Source organism: Colossoma macropomum, unplaced genomic scaffold (genome assembly GCF_904425465.1).
Source record: "Colossoma macropomum unplaced genomic scaffold, Colossoma_macropomum, whole genome shotgun sequence".
NCBI classification, from domain to species: Eukaryota; Metazoa; Chordata; class Actinopteri; order Characiformes; family Serrasalmidae; genus Colossoma; species Colossoma macropomum.
Window position 1 is genome coordinate 23,106,979 of NW_023494806.1, and position 18,402 is coordinate 23,125,380.

At 38.9% G+C, this 18,402-nt stretch overlaps 1 protein-coding gene across 3 annotated transcripts in view; it reads right to left on the reverse strand.

The window, feature by feature from the left end:
* Window positions 1-5,930: 5,930 nt before the first annotated feature.
* slc4a4a (solute carrier family 4 member 4a) overlaps window positions 5,931-18,402 on the reverse strand; it is a 56,109-nt gene continuing 43,637 nt past the window's right edge. For 2 of the 3 annotated variants that reach the window (XM_036598962.1, XM_036598961.1), the window contains exons 16-27: window positions 16,505-16,575; window positions 15,677-15,862; window positions 15,362-15,475; window positions 14,823-14,984; window positions 13,615-13,793; window positions 12,971-13,043; window positions 12,194-12,262; window positions 10,819-10,992; window positions 10,191-10,355; window positions 9,025-9,118; window positions 7,637-7,716; window positions 5,931-6,531 (exon numbers count right to left, since the gene is read on the reverse strand). In XM_036598962.1, coding sequence (XP_036454855.1) covers window positions 7,673-7,716; window positions 9,025-9,118; window positions 10,191-10,355; window positions 10,819-10,992; window positions 12,194-12,262; window positions 12,971-13,043; window positions 13,615-13,793; window positions 14,823-14,984; window positions 15,362-15,475; window positions 15,677-15,862; window positions 16,505-16,575 — 1,331 coding nt within the window. In that variant the 3' untranslated portion in view covers window positions 5,931-6,531; window positions 7,637-7,672. The remainder of the gene's footprint in view (window positions 6,532-7,636; window positions 7,717-9,024; window positions 9,119-10,190; window positions 10,356-10,818; window positions 10,993-12,193; window positions 12,263-12,970; window positions 13,044-13,614; window positions 13,794-14,822; window positions 14,985-15,361; window positions 15,476-15,676; window positions 15,863-16,504; window positions 16,576-18,402) is intronic. The other variant, XM_036598964.1, reaches the window with a different exon arrangement.

Here is an 18,402-nt window from a genome sequence, read left to right on the forward strand (position 1 = left end):
TGGCTCAGGAGTTACATTCTGGTGTCTGAGGCGTTAATAACAACTGCAGCACCATTTAAGGTGGAATGGGAAAATTTGAACAAGAAGCTGGTGAATAAGACACTGACATCAGCTTCATAGTTTTAATGCTGATATATGTATATTTTTTAATAAGGTGATTTAGGGTATCAAAATATCCTACTTAGAGGTTTTATGTAGGGTAGCTATAAATATGTGCTACGGTAGGACATTTTAAGGTAATACAATCCATCAGAACACTGGCAAGCTAAAAGGGAGAGCGACAGAGCTCGAGCTAAGACCAGAATCAACAATGGTTGGTTTTTCAGAGGTGGCGACAGCTCCATGACCATTAGGCACTCAAGAGTGATGCTGGTAGTTGCTGGACAGGTAAGTTATCTTGGTTGTTTGCTAGCTAGCTACCAAAAATAGCCAGCCATATGATTACTGTTGTGGGATTTGCCCTTGTAACATAATGCAATGTACCCTTGTAATTGTGAAGTTGTTTTAGCTGTATAGCTAGCTGGCTAACTTTGCTAATGGTGTCCTAATGGTGTCCTTTTTGCTTCACAGTTCAACCTCTATTGCTTGATAAACCAGGCTGGCCATTATTCTCAGATAATTTCCAGTGCTACTGTCTGTCTCCTTGGTGGTATACTTGGCTAACATTGCCTAAATACATATCTGACTGTGAAGTGGGACTGCAGCACAACCCATGTTACAAAATGTTCTTCCCCACATTTCGCGCACTTACATATTTCTACCAGAGAGGTCGCCAATTCCCCAAAATTGCCAAACTTACAAAGTGCAGCTTTAAAGTGGTTCAAAGATTTCAAAATTTCAAGGCCTGAATCAGTCATTACAGCTAGTGACAAAAAAGGTTAACAAAGAATAAAACAAGGTAGGATTTACTTTTCATTATACCAGCTGATACCTACATGGTTTCATTCATTATTGGTAATAATGAGGTAATTTCACTGATTCTTATGTGTAATCTCAGTTGAGATGTAAATAAAGTAATTCAGAGACTCCTATTTCTTTACAGTTGTGCTGATCGGAACAAGAGATTGCAATTTTGGCAACACAAATATAGCCATTTCATTCACTCTTCAAAATGACCCATGAACCTACATGTGTCTCCTGAATTTCATAGGTTTCTTTGGTACTATTTTGCCTTACAACACCCTGCATGTACCTTTCCACCACAAAGGATTAAAAAAAAAAGATTTAGGTCAAAAGCTCATCTCAAAACGTTCGTAAAACAATGTCTAAGCCTTGGGGAGCATATTTATAACCATTTCATGTAATAACTCTGTAAGTGACCTTTTAGAGGCATTAAATTCTCTAGATTTCTGGTTCTCATCAGCACCACTGTGAACAACTCTGTCTCGGCAAGTTTCTCTAGAAAGGGGATTTCACATCAGACCACTCTGAATAACTTGGTTTACATCTTAATGATTTAATGATGCAAATCAAAAAAAAAGATTTGTTGAAATTCCCATTTAAACAAAGACCAATATGTTGGAATGCATTAAGTTCAAATATAAAACTGGTTTGAGTTGAATTGGAAATTTTGGTGGGCCACTCTATCAACCTTTCATTATTTTATTGGAATTCTAAGTTGTAACAGATTAAAATTTATTCACAGCTCTTAAATTCCACCTGTCCTACAGAGACAGAACTGTTAAGGCAAAAGTTAAGGCACTTGAGAAAATAAGTTTTAAAAAGCTAATTATCTGGGCTGTAAGCATTTGTTTGTTCTGAAAAACACTGGTCTGACAATAAATACAAAAAACATTTTTATTGGTTTCCAAACCTCTCCAGTATTACTTGTGGTTACCATCCAACATTTGTTTTGGCTAATCAGTATATCATTACTTTAAATTGACTGTGCTGGTGATGGAATTTAACAAATTTAAGCAGTGGCTGGACGTCCAGGAGAAATCTGGAACCAAACTTTGTTCTTCAAACAACACAAAATATCAACTATTTCAGAAATATGTGTTTGTATTTATATGCATATTTTCTAATGATATAAAAGGATTTTAACCATGCATTTCTGAGATAAATGGTTTTAAACGATGTGCTCAGGTGCCAGACTTTTGCACAGTACTGTACATTTTTGCAATACTGACATTTGAACGCTAGATGGCGTAGATGTGTTGTCTATAATCAGTGAGGTTTTCTTTGGGCAATGGAAGATCCTGATTTCTAAAGCTTGCTTTGTTTTCATGTGTATATAAATGTAGCTTTGATTCTCAATTCTTAGACAAATAAACCACTCAAGTATGATCTGGCATAACAGTGAAAACCATTCAGACTTCTCCTCTTTAGGGTGCTGACTTGCATCCTACTACCACTAAACTAATCCACCCCAAAACCAATTTAGCTCTGTACTATGCTGTACATACAGCAATCAACTATTTAGTCTCATCACAGTATCATAAACTGTCATATACATGTCGTTGCTGTCCGAAGAAAAATAAGTATCTCCAAGATGGTAACTTTACAGAAGAGGGCAAAATGTTCTTTAATTTCATCATTTGCAAGTTAATGTGAAGAGATTTTATTTAAAGCAACCTTGGAGCATTTCAACTGGTTCATTCATCATGAAATAAAACTAAAAATCAGAAAAAAATGGAGATACTTTTTTTTGGGCAGCAATGATATGTAAATATAGTCATAACTAGGTCATTTAAGATGCACAGGGCTATCTGCCACCTCTCATATGTGTGCCACTTAAAATATAACATTACAGTAGAATACAGTAATCACTTTATTGCATTATTATGGTTGCGCCTTGCTTTAGTAAGGGAATTTTGCGGAATTTTTTCCCATAGAGAATGAATGGGGTGAACATTTGCATGCCAATCTAAGGTACTTCTGCTTGCCCGATCGACACAGTTTTTCATACACTATCTCAGGGTGGACCCCCAAGCATGAATTCACTGTCGTTCTGACCCGCACTCATCCGTTTGTAGTTTTATTCCATCCTTCATCTCTCCCATAGACTTACATTGAGTGGACTGTTGGCAGCATGCCACACGTGATGTCACAATGGGCCCTTAACTCACACACCCATACAAACTCACGCACAGAGCCCAATGTCTCACATGCTCACAGCCTAATGCTCAGCAGTGTCAGCACACATAATGATTTTTTAAGGTGGAACTGCTTTTAAGGTGGAATTGCACTTAGCTAGCACAAGAACTAATCCACCGCCATACTGACCCGCACTCCTCTTTGTGTCATTTTTTCATCCCTCGTTCCTCTCATTGAGTCCCATTCATTTTCGCCACCACTCAAACTCTATTACTTCTTCGCCCGACAGTCACCAAAACGCATGTACTCATTCAGGGCACCGCTCCAAACTCTTATCCACGGCCATACTGACCCGCACTCCTCTAGTTGTCGTTTTTTCATCCCTCGTTCCGCCCTTAGAGTCCCATTCATTTTTAACACCACTCAAACTCTATTACTTCTTTGCCCGACAGCCACCGAAATGCAAGTACTCACTCAGGGCACCGCTCCAAACTCTTATCCACGGCCATACTGACCCACACTCCTCTAGTTGTCGTTTTTTCATCCCTCGTTCCGCCCTTAGAGTCCCATTCATTTACAACACCACTCAAACTCCATTGCTTCTTCACCCGACTGCGAACAAACTACATGTACTCACTCAGGGCACATCCCCAAGCTCCAATCCAAAGTCATCCTGACCTGCACTCCTCTTTCTGTTGTTTTATCATCCCTCGTTCCTCTCACTGAGTCTCATTCATTTTCGCCACCACCCCAGCTCTATTACTTCTTTGCCCAACAGCCACCGAAATGCATGTACTCACTCAGGGCACAACCCCAAGCTCTATTCCATAGCCATACTGACCCGCACTCCTCTATTTGTCATTTTTTCATCCCTCGTTCCTCCCATAGTCCTATTGATTTTCGCCCAAACTCAAGCCCTATTATTTACTTTGCCCAAGAGCCACCAGAATTTAAGTGCTCATTCAGGGCAGATCCCCAAACTCTAATCCACAGCCGCACTGACCCGCACTCCTCTGTTTCTGATTTTTTCATCCCTCATTCCTCCCTTAGTGTCCCATTTATTTTTGGCCAAACCATAGCCCTGCTTTTTCCATTGTGCAACAGACACTGAAATGCATGGGCACATTCCCAAGCTCTAATCCACAGCCACACTGACCCGCACTCCTCTACATGTCGCTTTTTTCATCCCTCATTCCTCCCATAGCTTCCCATTCATTTTCTTTCACAACAAAGCCCTAATCTGTCTTTTTCTCAACAGCCACCAAGGTACATGTACTCATTCAGATCAGGTCTCCAAGCTCTAATCCACCGCCTTACTGACCCACACTCCTCTATGTGTAGTTTTTTCATCCCCATTCCTCCTAATGACATCCATAGTAACCGATGCATAACCATTCCACATTTCCTTCAGGAAATGCACTTTTCTAGTTATAACTGTAATTATATTGCATTACTATTATTATTGTATTATAATAACAATAGTGATCACTGCTTCCAAACAAACAAACAAAAAAATCATTGGCTCATTTGAAACTATGGAAACCCTTTAAAGATGAAAAAAGACAAAAAATACAGACAGAATTTAATAAATTCTTTTATTTTATAATATTATTTCTTTTGAAAAATATAAATTCTAAAATAATCACTTCTGCTGTGTGTTCTAAAAAGTCACAAAATTGTGGTTTTAAAATGTTAACAGCTTTAAAACACCTTACAATTATTATAAGCTTCATTTGTTTAAATGATCTACAATTTTCCCCAACATGCCTCCAACACATTCTTCAGTATTCCTCATTCCTCTACACAGCATCCAAAAAATATAAGTTAAAAATTCATTCATATACAGTGTTAAAAGAAGTCAACTTTGAAAAATTCGGTATAGTGTCATTTGTACAGAACTGATGATTTTTTTTATTTTTTTCAGAAAAGAAAAAATTACTAGTACAAAAAAAAACCTACATGGGATGTAGACAGAGAGGAAGAAGGCCGTTGGGTCACTCACACAGGTCATGAGTAGGACATGCAAACCTCATTCTGGACATTGCAACCATTTCTCCATGTCTGCAACCAGTGTGGGCTGCAGTGCTTGCGTCACATTTGTTGGTGTTTTATGATATGCCAATAGAAATACAAGTGCCATTCTACGACTGCCCAAGTCATTAAAGTTTACAAGCAACTTACGAAGCAATATGACATTTGATGACAACTAGATATCGCTCAAATAATGCACACAATGGAAAAAGATTGGTTTGAATTACTTGGAATAACAGCAGTGATCTACTTAACTCGTTTCATGGAGGCCTATTATTGCAGTTCATAGTTAAGTCACTTAGGTAGGTCATTTGTGCAGGATAAACAGATCTAATAGGAAAATGCAGGACAATATTAAGGGCAGTGATAACCAGACGTGGTTGCAGAAATCTACAGCATGTACATATCTTTTAAGTAAATCAATGCAACCATAGTGCAAAATAATATTTTAAAAAATGGATCTTTAGTTATTAAAACAATAATCAGGACTTGCACAATGATTTTCAATTGGGAGGGGATGAAAAAATACTATAATACTGCATTAATGTAAGATTGTAAAGCTAAGCAGGATCAATACCATTAAATATCACTAAAAGGTTAAGAACAGCCATGTATAACAATATATTATATATTATCGCAAATATTGTTCTCCATTTTAATAACACATTTTAATCTTCAATGCTTTGTTCAGGAGGTACACTAAACTGACAGACAGGATATTAACATTAAAATTCCATGCTGAGCAATAAAAAATCAACACCTTTTTTCTTTTTCTATTTTTTACAGAATGCCCGTCATCTAAAATAAGAGGTAGAGCTACAAAACAAAACCAAAAAATATCAAAATATTATTTTCCTGCTACAGGAAAATGCAATTACAGTAATTCCTTATATAAAAAAGGAGGAAGGAAATATCAGGTGAGAAAGAGAAGAGATGTGATGGGAAGGGGGCGGCTGGGTCTCCTCCCCACACGTGGTAAAAAAAAACAACTACAGCATTTTGTGTTGATCAGAGGAACAGCGAGCAGACAAATTGCATAGTAGTAAGGAATGATGATGGTCAGCCAGCGTTCTTAAGAAGTAAGTGGTGGACGAGCAGTGAGTAAGATTTCTTGCATGAAATGAAGAAAATAATTAAAATGGCATCCATGATGACTTTAGATGAGAGTTCAGACATTACGCTCCTTGACGTGGTCACAGAAAGCATCCATGAAAATCTTTTCAAGTTCCCTTAAAATATTCCTTGACCGGACGGCTTTCCACTTGACCTTGATGTGGATGTTGACTAACTGCACACAATGATCGGTCATCCTGTAGGGCGCTGATTGGCTGAATGTGCGGATGGGGGAGGGGCTATATTGATGTCTCGGACCCTCGAGTCCTCCAGAAGTAGCCGTCGTTGTCGTCATCTGGGTCCATGTCTATTCTAATCTGAGGCACGTTTAACGGCAGTCTCTCTGGACTAAGAGGAAAAAACAGAACAGTAAATAAGAAACTTAATATGCTGATTTAATTAGTTGTTTTAATTAATTACACAAAAATCACACCTGCACTTCATTAGAAACACCTACATTGTACTTATACTAACTGTCCTTTTACCATAAACATTGTATGTTTATGACTAATGCCTGTCCACTGCCCAAAAATATCCAGCCAGGAGTGGCTCTGTGGTCAGAAACTGACCACTGATAAGAACCAGAGCAGAGGTCTCAAACTACCAGACTGCTTCATATGGCCCATCATGTTTACAATTTATCCTTAAATCCACCCAGTTTTCTTTTCATTTTTCTGCAGCTAAATATTTCCATTTGACAGGCAGATTTGCTTCACCCACCAGACACTGTATTCGATTAATTACTCTGATGATAATACTGTTAATGGGAAAAACAGAGTGCTATATGCAAGACCACTCGAATAAAAACCTGAAGCAGCATGAACGCTGCGCACTGAGCAGCATGGTTGTTATAATTTTGCTAATATCCTAACTAACCTACAGCTAAATCTGCTTTTGTGGATTCATTCAAGGCATAGCAGTAGATAAAGCATTTATCTGTAATTATCAGACAAATCCACACTGTAATCAATTTAAAGCTCATCTTTATCACCACCAGCCTCAGCTTACTGGATCACTGCCACTGCAGCCTACAGCACGCTAAAGTCTGTATCCATATTTAGTATAGACCACAGTACATTGTTGGAGAGAAGTCATAGATATCTGACCATGTGGATAACATGCCAGGAAAACAGAAAAAAAACAGTAAACTACTCAGCAATGTTTGTCCAGACTGTATCTGTGTTTGTGTGACCCTCGCTGCCACTAATCTGGGCTCTTCCAAGGCACTGCTTAACCCATCCAGAATCCTCTGCTCCTCATCCACAACAACCTCCCTCCCTCCCCACCTATATCAGGTCATCCGGAAGCCCTCTTGTCATGACTCACTACTGCTAAAGCCACATGATGAGCACACACACACATACACACACAGATACACTCCCACACATTTAAATATACCACACTCAAATTAATCTCCCCACTCCTCACTGACCACTAACATCTTCTGACTCACCTTGACATCGGACTGTCCTGGTAGTAGCGCAGTGTCTCAACATGATGTATATCGTTCAAGAAATGAAGGGGTCTTTTCTCCTACAAAGGAAAATTGGAAAGGGAGGTAGTTAGTATATGTCTGCACCACACAACATGCATTCTTGGGGTGACAGAGGTTTATATCACAGTACTAAAAGACATATTTTCATGATACACATTACATATTCTTCTAAGGTCTGATCATTTAGCACAGACACATTTAAGAATTATCAAAAACTATGATTTTTATTTAATATTTCACACACTGCACTGCATTATACTGCACTAAATTCAATTAAACAAATGAATTATGCTCTATTTGTAATGTAACATGCAGCTGATCAGTATTCTTTAAGTACTGATGATATCCATGATATACTTAGAAAAGTGTACCATGATGGAATTTATCACAATAACGATAACATATTGATATACTGCCCGCCCCAATACCCCCGCTGTTCCAGATACACATGCAATACCATTCAAAAGCTTGGAATGCTTTCAATAATAAGCAAGCAAGACGGCTGCAGATACACAAAGCTAGGAAGCTGTAAAAAAATTTTTTTTAGATGTGTCCATAATGATGAACCGAGCTGTAGATGTTTTCTGTAGAAAGTGACTGAGAAAGCTGTTTATGACTGAGATAGCATTTAGAATAAATAGTTAAAATAAAATGATCCACAATTTCACAAAATAACTGTGAACAGACTTCTTGTTGTTCCCGAAAGTACTTCAAATATCAAATGGCATCTAAAAATACCTTGAAAAAAAAGAAAAAAATGAAAAAAAACTTTTGAATGGTATTCTTCATGCACAGACTATTTCTGGAATGAGCAGCTAAACTCCAGCTTATGCACACTCTAATAGTGTCAACAGTAAGGTCCATTTAGCAAAGAAAAACTTTCCAACGTTCCATGCATGTCAACATGAATCCGCCTGGCCGAGGTCGTGCACAACAACACTACTAGACCACAAAGAGATCTTTCCATTTATTTGCAGTCCAGCAATGCATCGGCTAGGCAAATGATGCAAAATGAAGCAAATGTTGTTTTGGACTACAAGACAAATTCAATATGAATGCATGCTCAATGATTAGAATCTCAAAGAAATTCATGCAAATTAAACACAATCAAAGAGAGAAAGAAAGGTTAGATCCAAGAGAAACATAAGTTATTAAGATGTTTCAGCTCATGCTGAGAGCAAATTGAATCTATGATCAGAGAGAAGACGTTAGTAATATCAGGCACTGCAAGAAGAAGACACAGAAGAACAGAAAGGCATGCCAGAAGGTTAAAAAGGCCGCAGGCTGGCTTCTGGGACCCCGCGGGGGGCCTGAGAGCAGAGTGGAACGGCTCTACTTCTACTCACTGTCAGAGGCCTTATCCCCTAAAAAGGGTTCCTGCTCCATCATGTCCAGGGGGATTTTAATGCTGGGGACGTTCTCGTTGGACTGGTAGTCAGACTGCAGAAAGGGAGAAGTGTTCTTTCAATACTTAAGGTGGGGAGACCTTATGCAGGCATAATGCTGCTTCATACCTGCAGGCTGCTATGGATCCACACAACATCGAGTTTGAATCATACAAATAGCATTTAGCTGAATAACCAAATGATTTTAGTTTTGAAGTGTCACTAATCTGCTGTGAAAAGACAACTGGCAACAGTAACATTTCTCATTATAAGATTACTGGAACATTATTAGATTAATTTAACCTATTTCTAGAAATGTTACTTATTGTAAGTAATCCTGTCAAGTGAAATTGCACCAACAAATCATTTTACTTTCTTCACACAAAATTATCTGTTGAATAATTAAATTTAAATATTCTTACAGTAATCCCATAATTAAATAATATAATATATATTGCCATATAAAATCATTACTTCTGCTGATATCACTTTCTGTATGCGTAGTTTACAAATATGATGTACAGTACAGATATAAATGATGCCCTTTAGGCTGTGATCTTGTTCAGAAATACCTTATTTGCTTGTTCATTTCGTGTCATGAAAGACAACATAAAACAACCTTCAAACTGAATAATATCACAAGTACACTAAAAAAGTGACTCGGCATGGCCACTATGATAAGGAAACCTGTCCCCAGAGATCCTGAGTCATGGGTGAATCGGAGAGGGAAATGATGCAGTAGTGGGTTTTTAATAGGAAGCCTAATGGAAAGTGACAGTTGTGCTGGCTAATGCAGTATCCCCTAGTGCCTGGTGTTTTTCTCAGGAGCTGTGACAAGAGCCACTAAACCAGGAGAGACAGAAAAGTCCACTGACATGACCTAGAGAACGTTTCTGCACTACACTGTATCTTCCTGAAATAATATAATTCTTACATCCAACTAAATGTAGTGTAGAACAAATGAACATTCAGAGTTGCATGGCCAATATAATTGCTCTATTTAATATGGCTTCAAAATGATTGAGAATTATGTGTTCATAAACACTAACAATCGTAGTAATATTAATTGTGAGCGTTTTAAGCTGTATAATTGTGTTTATAATAATGTGTGTGTTTGGGGTACTTACATCATCCACATCACTATCTAAGCTCCCTCTTTTCTTCTTCTTCTTTTTCTTCTCATCTTCCTTCTTCTTCTTGTCTTTCTCTGGGATGACATCATCCAGGAAGCTGAGGTCATGCTGAGAAAAGACGTAGTCCATGGCCTTCCGCACAGCAACCAAAGCCAGGATCTGCAAAATCATGGAAAAAGACATGTATCACTACAGCATTAGATCCACACTTAGAGGAGAGGGTTGTAGGTTATTATGTGCTACAATGTAAAAGACTGTCCTTTCTATGTTTATGTTTCTTTTCATCGATAAATAGTAAAGAAGAAGGAACACTGAGCGTACTGGACTATCCAGTCTTTTCAGTCTTCTTGAAAGGGATTAAAGGAATTTACACATGCCTAAAAGACTGTAGAGCAGTTTAGCAGCTTCCACTGTTTTCAACATATCACCACAGTACCCAAAATAAACAACTCTACTGGCTTCAAATTCTACATTCTAGTAAGACAATTACATCAACAAAACAAATTTAACTTTTATAAACCATTATAATCAAGGATTGGGCTTAATCTGTGTCCAGAAAATCAATCTCAAAGATTACTGCCATCCTAGCCCAGACAGCAGAAGCTGGACACAGTGAACTCACCATGACTGGGAAGACAATGGCAGCCACAGTGGACTTGAGAATCCAGAGCAGGGCCAGGCACAGCATCTGGACGAAAGTGAACAGGTGGACCTTGCGCAGCGGCACGTGTCGCAGGTATATCAGGTCGGGCTGGTGCTTGGCAGGCATGAGGAGCAGCTGCAATCGGTCCATGAACTGAAAGAGTAGCATACAGCATTAGGGGAAGCACTTGCACAGCAGGCAGGAACACTGATTAGGTGTCAATATGTATGATTTGTCTGTTAATCAGTATCAGCATTTTAACTTGTCTTGCTGATAAAAAGCATTTATGTGACGCATGCAGATCTGTAATGGAACCATGATGAGCAGAAATTCTTCTGGCTCAATGTTCCACCCACAGCCTCACTGGATTGCCCAAAATCAGTATGATGTTTCAAATACAACCAATCAAAGCTTCAGTAGCCTGTCTCAGTATTCTGCCCACAGTGCTATGGACTGAGTGAAATCAATCAAACTTTCCTTTTCAGTGCCTCTGTGTTTGTGAGACTTGGTTAAAGGGCTGCATGTGTATCTACAAACAGCTGTGCATGAATCTGAGTGGAGGGATAAAAACATGCTGAAGTTGGACTGCATTGCTGTTTGGCAAAAAGCACAACTCACTCAGTAACATAACTTCAGTCCCTCACTCTCACACTCACAGATTCACTGGTAGATTTCAGAGTCAAATCGGATTCATATACGAAGCTCGTAAAGTGCCTAAAACGATTATTAGATAAGAATAAATTTATTGTTCATAAGAGAAAATAGTGTGCAGACTCAAGCTTTGTTTTGTCCTAATTTGGCTGCACTCTACCGTCAAAGCAATTTTCTATATTTGTGTCTTTAGACTATCTGAAGAACAACAGCCTGTGTGTTTGTTATAACTTTGATGCAAGCTAAATCCAGGTGCTTAGTACACTTTACAGCTTTAGTTAAAACTCATGTGATCTTCAGTTTGTTTGTGTGCTTGTTTTTGGGGAGTTATTTATTTCATTGCATGTTTTTCATTTGTATTACTTTTATTTTTAGCTATTACAATTTATTTTAAAATGTATCATTACACTTTCTCCTTGTCATTCCCAAATGTACTGTCTGGATGCTCTATATAATTTATTTTTATAATGTTCAAAGATTTAGTTTTAGTATTTCTTTAAACATCATGTTAATGTTTATTTTTTGTGGGAATTGTGTGACTATAATTTTAATCACACTATTCAAACCAAATTTATCAGCTATTGGTCTCCTTGTCTACTGATACTGAGTATCAGTATTGGCCCTGAAAAACACGAGTCAACCCTTAATATGGAGGTCAGGAAAATGTGGCTGTAGCTCAGGGCCTGATGTGTGACTGACTCACCTGGACTCCATTGAGTGAGGCAACCCCCATGTAGAGGAAGACTCCATAGAGGACAGGCATGGGAATAAACTGCAGAGAACAACACATTACAGACGCACATTACAGCATGTCAGATAATAATATTATATTGAGTAACTCAACGTCTTTTGTTAAACTGTTTCACATCTCGTTTTGAAAGTTGTGACCGAAGATTGTGTGCAGTTCTGAGCTCGTGCTGGTAGGGGTTCCTGGCTCTTTTTTTTCTTAAATGACACACATAAATGCAACTTCTGTTCTAATAGCTCCCCCTTATGGAGAAACTTTAGACTGATAAATGAGGCCATGTGAGAGAGTGAGTTCCAAATTCACATCCGTGAGCTTTCTATATGAAAAAAGATGTTTTCCATTGTTATAGTGGAGATGCAACTACAGATGCCTGAGGAACAACATGAAAAATTATATTTTCATAATTTTGTAACTCATCTGAGACATTTAGGACACTTAAGTTGTATGGGAAATACTTGGAATTTTCATCAGATGGTATACTGCAAACAGCTTATTAATGCCCTATAATAGTCAATTGTTTAATCCAATACTAAAAGAGAAACATATATTACACTAAAGTATTATTTAGCATGCTGTTTAATATTAAATTAGTCTTCTCTAGTTCTCAGTCAATTCTCTCTCTCACTTCACACTGCAATTGTCGTTTTGAAGGCATCATTACTGAGTTACTTGTCAATCATCATCGATACTCGATTACACAGGCCTACTTTGTAGTGAAAACGTCTGCATTACCTTGAGAATGGGAGACATAAAGACAGACAGGCCAGTGAGAAGGAACACACAGACACCAGTCACTCTCTGCTCCCTGTAAAAAAAAAAAGAATTATGATACATTGCAAAAAATATTGGTTAATCTAAAAAACAGTGTCTGTACTGCTAAAGCAGAAGTAAATAAATTATCATTGAAAGCTACTGAAGTATTTCTTGTAATGCATATTTTAAAGGCTCTAAGTTGTATTTTCTTCAAGTCTGAGGCTGCTAACAGTATTTATATTTGTGCAGCTTACAGCTGCATAAATGCAGCCTCCCTGAAGCCTAACTAAATAAGCAGCCTTTTAAACACAAGTGCCCCACTGTGCTGAACTCCACAGTGCAGCGGCAAACAAGATCACCACTTTATCGGCTCCACACATAGAGGGCGGAGGCCGCCATTAGACTGACACAAAACATTCATAGCTTTGTTTGCACAGACAATACACATTGTATGGTACACTGTATATGTGATTTGAATTGAATCCATATTTACCTATGATATAAGCATCTATTTTTCCACTCAGACAGTGCAACGACACCATAATCAGGCACAGGACAACCACGATATAACAATCTGTGTTTCCAAATGTCATGAATGAAAATGCTTTATCGGTGAAACTTACCTGACCCCCAAAAATTTTGGCTGCTCCCCAGGAGCTGACGTCTCTGTTTCCATCTTCAAGCTGTCTATGTGGGCGATAGAAATAACAGTAGCAGCGACGTACCAGGGTAGGCCCATGAAGGAGCACAAAGCGATCAGTACAGCCACCCAGAACAGATCTAGATGGTAGCCCGCACCTTTCTATAAAATATGAACCAGAGAGACAGAGGGAGTTACAGCTAGAGGTAGTTAGAGGGGTAAACTATGTGTTTGGTTTGCTGGTTCTGAAAGACATGTAACAAAACACTGGTGACTGTGCCATCAAAGGCTTTAAGTTAACAGCTTGTGGCTTTACTTGTGTTATTTTATTAAACAGGCAGAGAAATACTGGGCTAAGCCAGCCATTCATTAGAATAAAAGAGAAATGTTAAACAACCATGAAAAACTTCTAATGCATTAAAAGAAAAAAGACAATCCAGATCCAAGGCTGTAGTGGTGTAACCTGATTCACATCCACAGGACTCATACAATAACAATAAAACAGCTCTTTCTTAGCAGCAAGGCTTTGAGGTATTGGATGGAGGAGGACTCAGTGTTATGAGGCAAGTATCATGTTACATTCCCCAAAAGGGAAATGAAAGGATTGTTTTCGGCTGCTTCACAATCGCTTCCTTGTTGTGCTCCTCAAAATCTGTTCACATTGGTAGCAACAAAGAGGTCAGTTGATGAGACTGCTGAATAAGCAGTGTGAGGTTGGCCTGAATGGAGGAAAATTCTTCATAACACAACTCTGCTTATGATTTGTGGTATCATGTCATATGCTTGGCGTATTTACTACAAATCAATTCAAAGACTGCAAGTGGTGCTCTCACAATGGAAAGTTTGCCTCAGAGCTTTTGATCTAAATCAAGAAGGGACCAATTTATATTTCTGATCTATTTTCATCCAAATTTTCCGCACTCACCATCATATATGACTCAAAAGACCTGCTAGAATGAAGCTATTTTTTGCATCCGAGTCCTTACTCACTTCCTAGAAACAAAGGAGGAGTGAAAAAATAACATTCCATTCACAAGTGATCTATAAATATGGCAGTATTGGCACAGAGCGTGTGCCTGGCCGTGGTTGCTCACAGCACCATGGGTTTCTCCTGAGCTCCTTGCAGGCTAAAAGTGAGCGTGTTAAACCATCCAGCCCCGGAAGCTCGACACTCAACCATGCTTTCTCTACCTTCAGCTTGTGCTCCTTGCGGTTGACAATCACAGCGGTGATCTGCTGGTCCATGAAAAGCAGGATGGTGACCAGCAGGGCGGGCAGAGCTGATGCCAGATAAACCCACCAGGGGTTCCCCCCAAACGGTGTCACGAACCAGCCACGGAGAGGGCTTGTTGGCTGCAGACCAGGAGAGAGGAGAGATGTTTGGGTGACGAGAAAGAAATAAAAGGCTCTATTAAAGTTTGCTAAAACAATAGCATTCATAGCAAGTAAACATTTAAAAGGAATTTCTTTTAACTCCTAAATGCATATTTCTAGTCACTAGCAACCTGTGACCTCATTTCAGTCCATCTACTTTATAATTTCTTTTTCAAATAAGTTAAAAGTAAATGTGAAATATATTTTTATATTTATTTATATTTGTAGTTTGTGTCAATAAAATGTTTTGACAATGTTTTAACACTCTGAAATACAGAGGTTGGCAAAATACATTTAAGAGTCAATGGAATATTTTCCATTACTATGCTTGACTTGAGAAAAGATTTGAAGCTCACCTTAAATTCACTTGGCACAATGAGCTTGGGCGTGTCAACACCCACCAAAGCATCGACACAGCAGAAAATCAGGATTGCCAAGATAATGGCAAAGTCACTGATGAGTTTCCTCACCTACAGACAGAAAGAACTGTAAGTATAAACAACCAAATGACTACATGATGTTATGATAGGATCAGAGCAAACAGTCAGGACGCTGCCCCCTTTAATCCATAGCTTTTGTGAATAGATTAAAGTTATGGGCTGCCAAAGGGAATTTTTTTCCACACTGCTGGTATACCAAGGGCCACCAAACAGAGCTGTATGGCTGCTTACCGTGGTTGGGAAGAAAGGGCTTGTCTTGAACTTTTTCAGACACATTGAGCAGGTGTAGGTGCCAAAAAACAGAATGAAGGACATGAGGGTGATGTCGGGCACAAAGTCGCAGGCCTTGCCCACCAACTCGCCACCATACTTCAGACATTCCTTCTTTGACAGTGAGGACCAGGTAGCATTTAGTGGCTAATGGATGGAAAAGAGACACCCTGGTCAAAACAAGAAAACCCTACTCTAACAAACTAAGTTAATGTGTGCTTTTCTTTGGGAGGTTTATGGCTTTGTGAACACAGATTAAAATTAGCTTTGAGCTTAAAACAGGACATTTAAGGATGAATTCTCAATTACTGCCCTATCTAAGACTAGCTTGACAAACCACTCAAAGTTCTGTACTTAGGAGATGTAGAAAGACAGCCTACATGCTACCCAAGACACTACACAAGACACTGAAAGATATTATGATATCATCATACCCATAGGGCAAATATTAGAGGTGCAGAGTGAAATCTGCCTCTGCCGTTGTCCTACATTGCACAATGGAAGTGGCACAGGATCTGAGATTCATTTCAGAGAAGCCACCAATATGGTGGCAGGGATTGTGTTTGGGCATTACATTTCAGTGAGCTCAAACTGAGGGCACAAGCTGAAAGAGTCTATAGTGACAATAGCCATTTTCTATGTGTGCTGGCAAAGGCTAGAAGTGTATTAATGGGCCAAATTTCAATTGAACCTGGGGGGTGTAATATTTAAAAGGGAGCAGTGCAAGTTGAGATTGGAAGTTTTAGTTGTGCCTTAATTTTCTTCACATAAAGAAAAGGCAGAACTTACTAAATCAGTGTAGTTGTAGTACCAAGTGGTTGTTCCATCCATTGGATCATTGTACACATCTGAAGCATTTACTGAAAGACAAATGAGCAGGATAAAGTGATCTACACATAGCAACACAAGCAAGACTTTCTTCTTGATTCATTAACACAGAATATGTCATAAAATGGAGTGTCCTTGTCTAGTTACGCCAAACTTTGGGGAGGTAATCATAGTAAATCACAGTTACAGTATAAAAATAATCAGCATATGTTTTAATTTGCTGACTAAAGCGCTGCAGTGCACTTGAAATGTAGTCAAAGCTAATCAATCAATCATTGATTTAATATTGTTGATCAGGAACAGTATACGTCACTGCAAAATACAGGATGTTTTACAAAAAGATTAAAAACCGAGTGATTGATCTCACTACACTTCAGTTATCCTGCCTTATAGCTGGGAAGCTTTTAGCTTGCTGTTAACCAAACAGACCCTATTTAGACCAAAAAAAAAGAATAATTTAACCAACCAAATCAACAAAAAAGAAAAAAAAAAAACCTTCTTTTAACACTACCAAATATGACAATAGCATAACAAAACTGAAGTAAGACTTTTATTTTTTCAGCCAGCAATTTACTGTGACTAGTCCACTCTGCAGAACAGTGTACATCACAGAACTCTGGACAATTTATTATTTTATTCAGAGAGACAACTGGTCAGGGGAAAAATGTCCTCCATAACACATCATTCAGCCATGTCTAAGAATAGATGAAGGAAAAAAATGCAATGCTAGAGATGGCATATCATGAAAGTTTATTCACGTGACAACAGACTTCCGTTTCCTCTATTCACCAGCCTCCTCTGTTACAGATTGTCCTGTTTTGAAACTGCATTTATTTTAACTCTTAAAAGATGAACAGTGGTGTTGGTACCAGGCCATTACAGCACAAAATTATTCCTAATTCTGGAGTACTAGTATAAATTTGTTATAGACCAAAAAAAAATTCCACACTGACACTCTTCTATACCAGTAATTTGCTAAAACAATACTACTCCAGTCGTAGCTGGTATCAAAAAATAAGTGGGGTTTGGAAACCACTGGTGTTATGAAATATTACAGAAGTGCCCCTTTCTTTTTTTCTGCCCTCTTTATCTTTCTCTCCTGCAGAATTACTCTCAAGCTTAGCCATCACTTCCTTCTGCTGGTGAAGAGCTACAAACGGCAGCTGTGGCAACCCATGCCGCGTACCATGAGCGCTCACTACCTTTCTTCTGCATTAATCTTTAAAGAGCCTTATAGCTTCAGCTGCTCATAACTGGGACTAATTTCCACGCAGCTGTTGTTTCTCCCAGTGCCCATCTGGGGCGCCATGAACAGAGGAAAGCCAGGGGGAGGGTGAAGAGTGCCGCTTCAGAGGAAGGCGGCAGGTGGCGGATAAACACCCTGCCCACCTACTGGCCAACCTACAGGGGAGGTAACCCTGTCACCTCCATTTTACCATGAGCATATTCCTTCCTCCCTGTTGAAAGCTCACTCTCACAAACATGTGCCCTCGCACACACATAAACATCCTGTCTAACACAACAAATTCACGATGTCAGCTGCTACACGAGGGACGGATGGCTGTTGACAGCACTAACAACAGATACATGAGTGATGCTGCTCTGTTAAAGACAATAGATCTTACAGTTCTATGTGTGCCACACACTGACACATTGGGTGTCAAATATTAGTCATTTGCTAAGTGTTTCTCAATCTAATCCACAACGTTGCTATATTCCAGCTTCCTTGCATACCTGTACCATGAGTGCACTTCTTGATTGCTTAGTTCAGGTGTGTTGGGAGCTGTGTAAAAATATGGACTGACTGAGACTCTGTACTGTCCTATGCTATTCTAGTTCAACATTGCTCAAGGCAACAA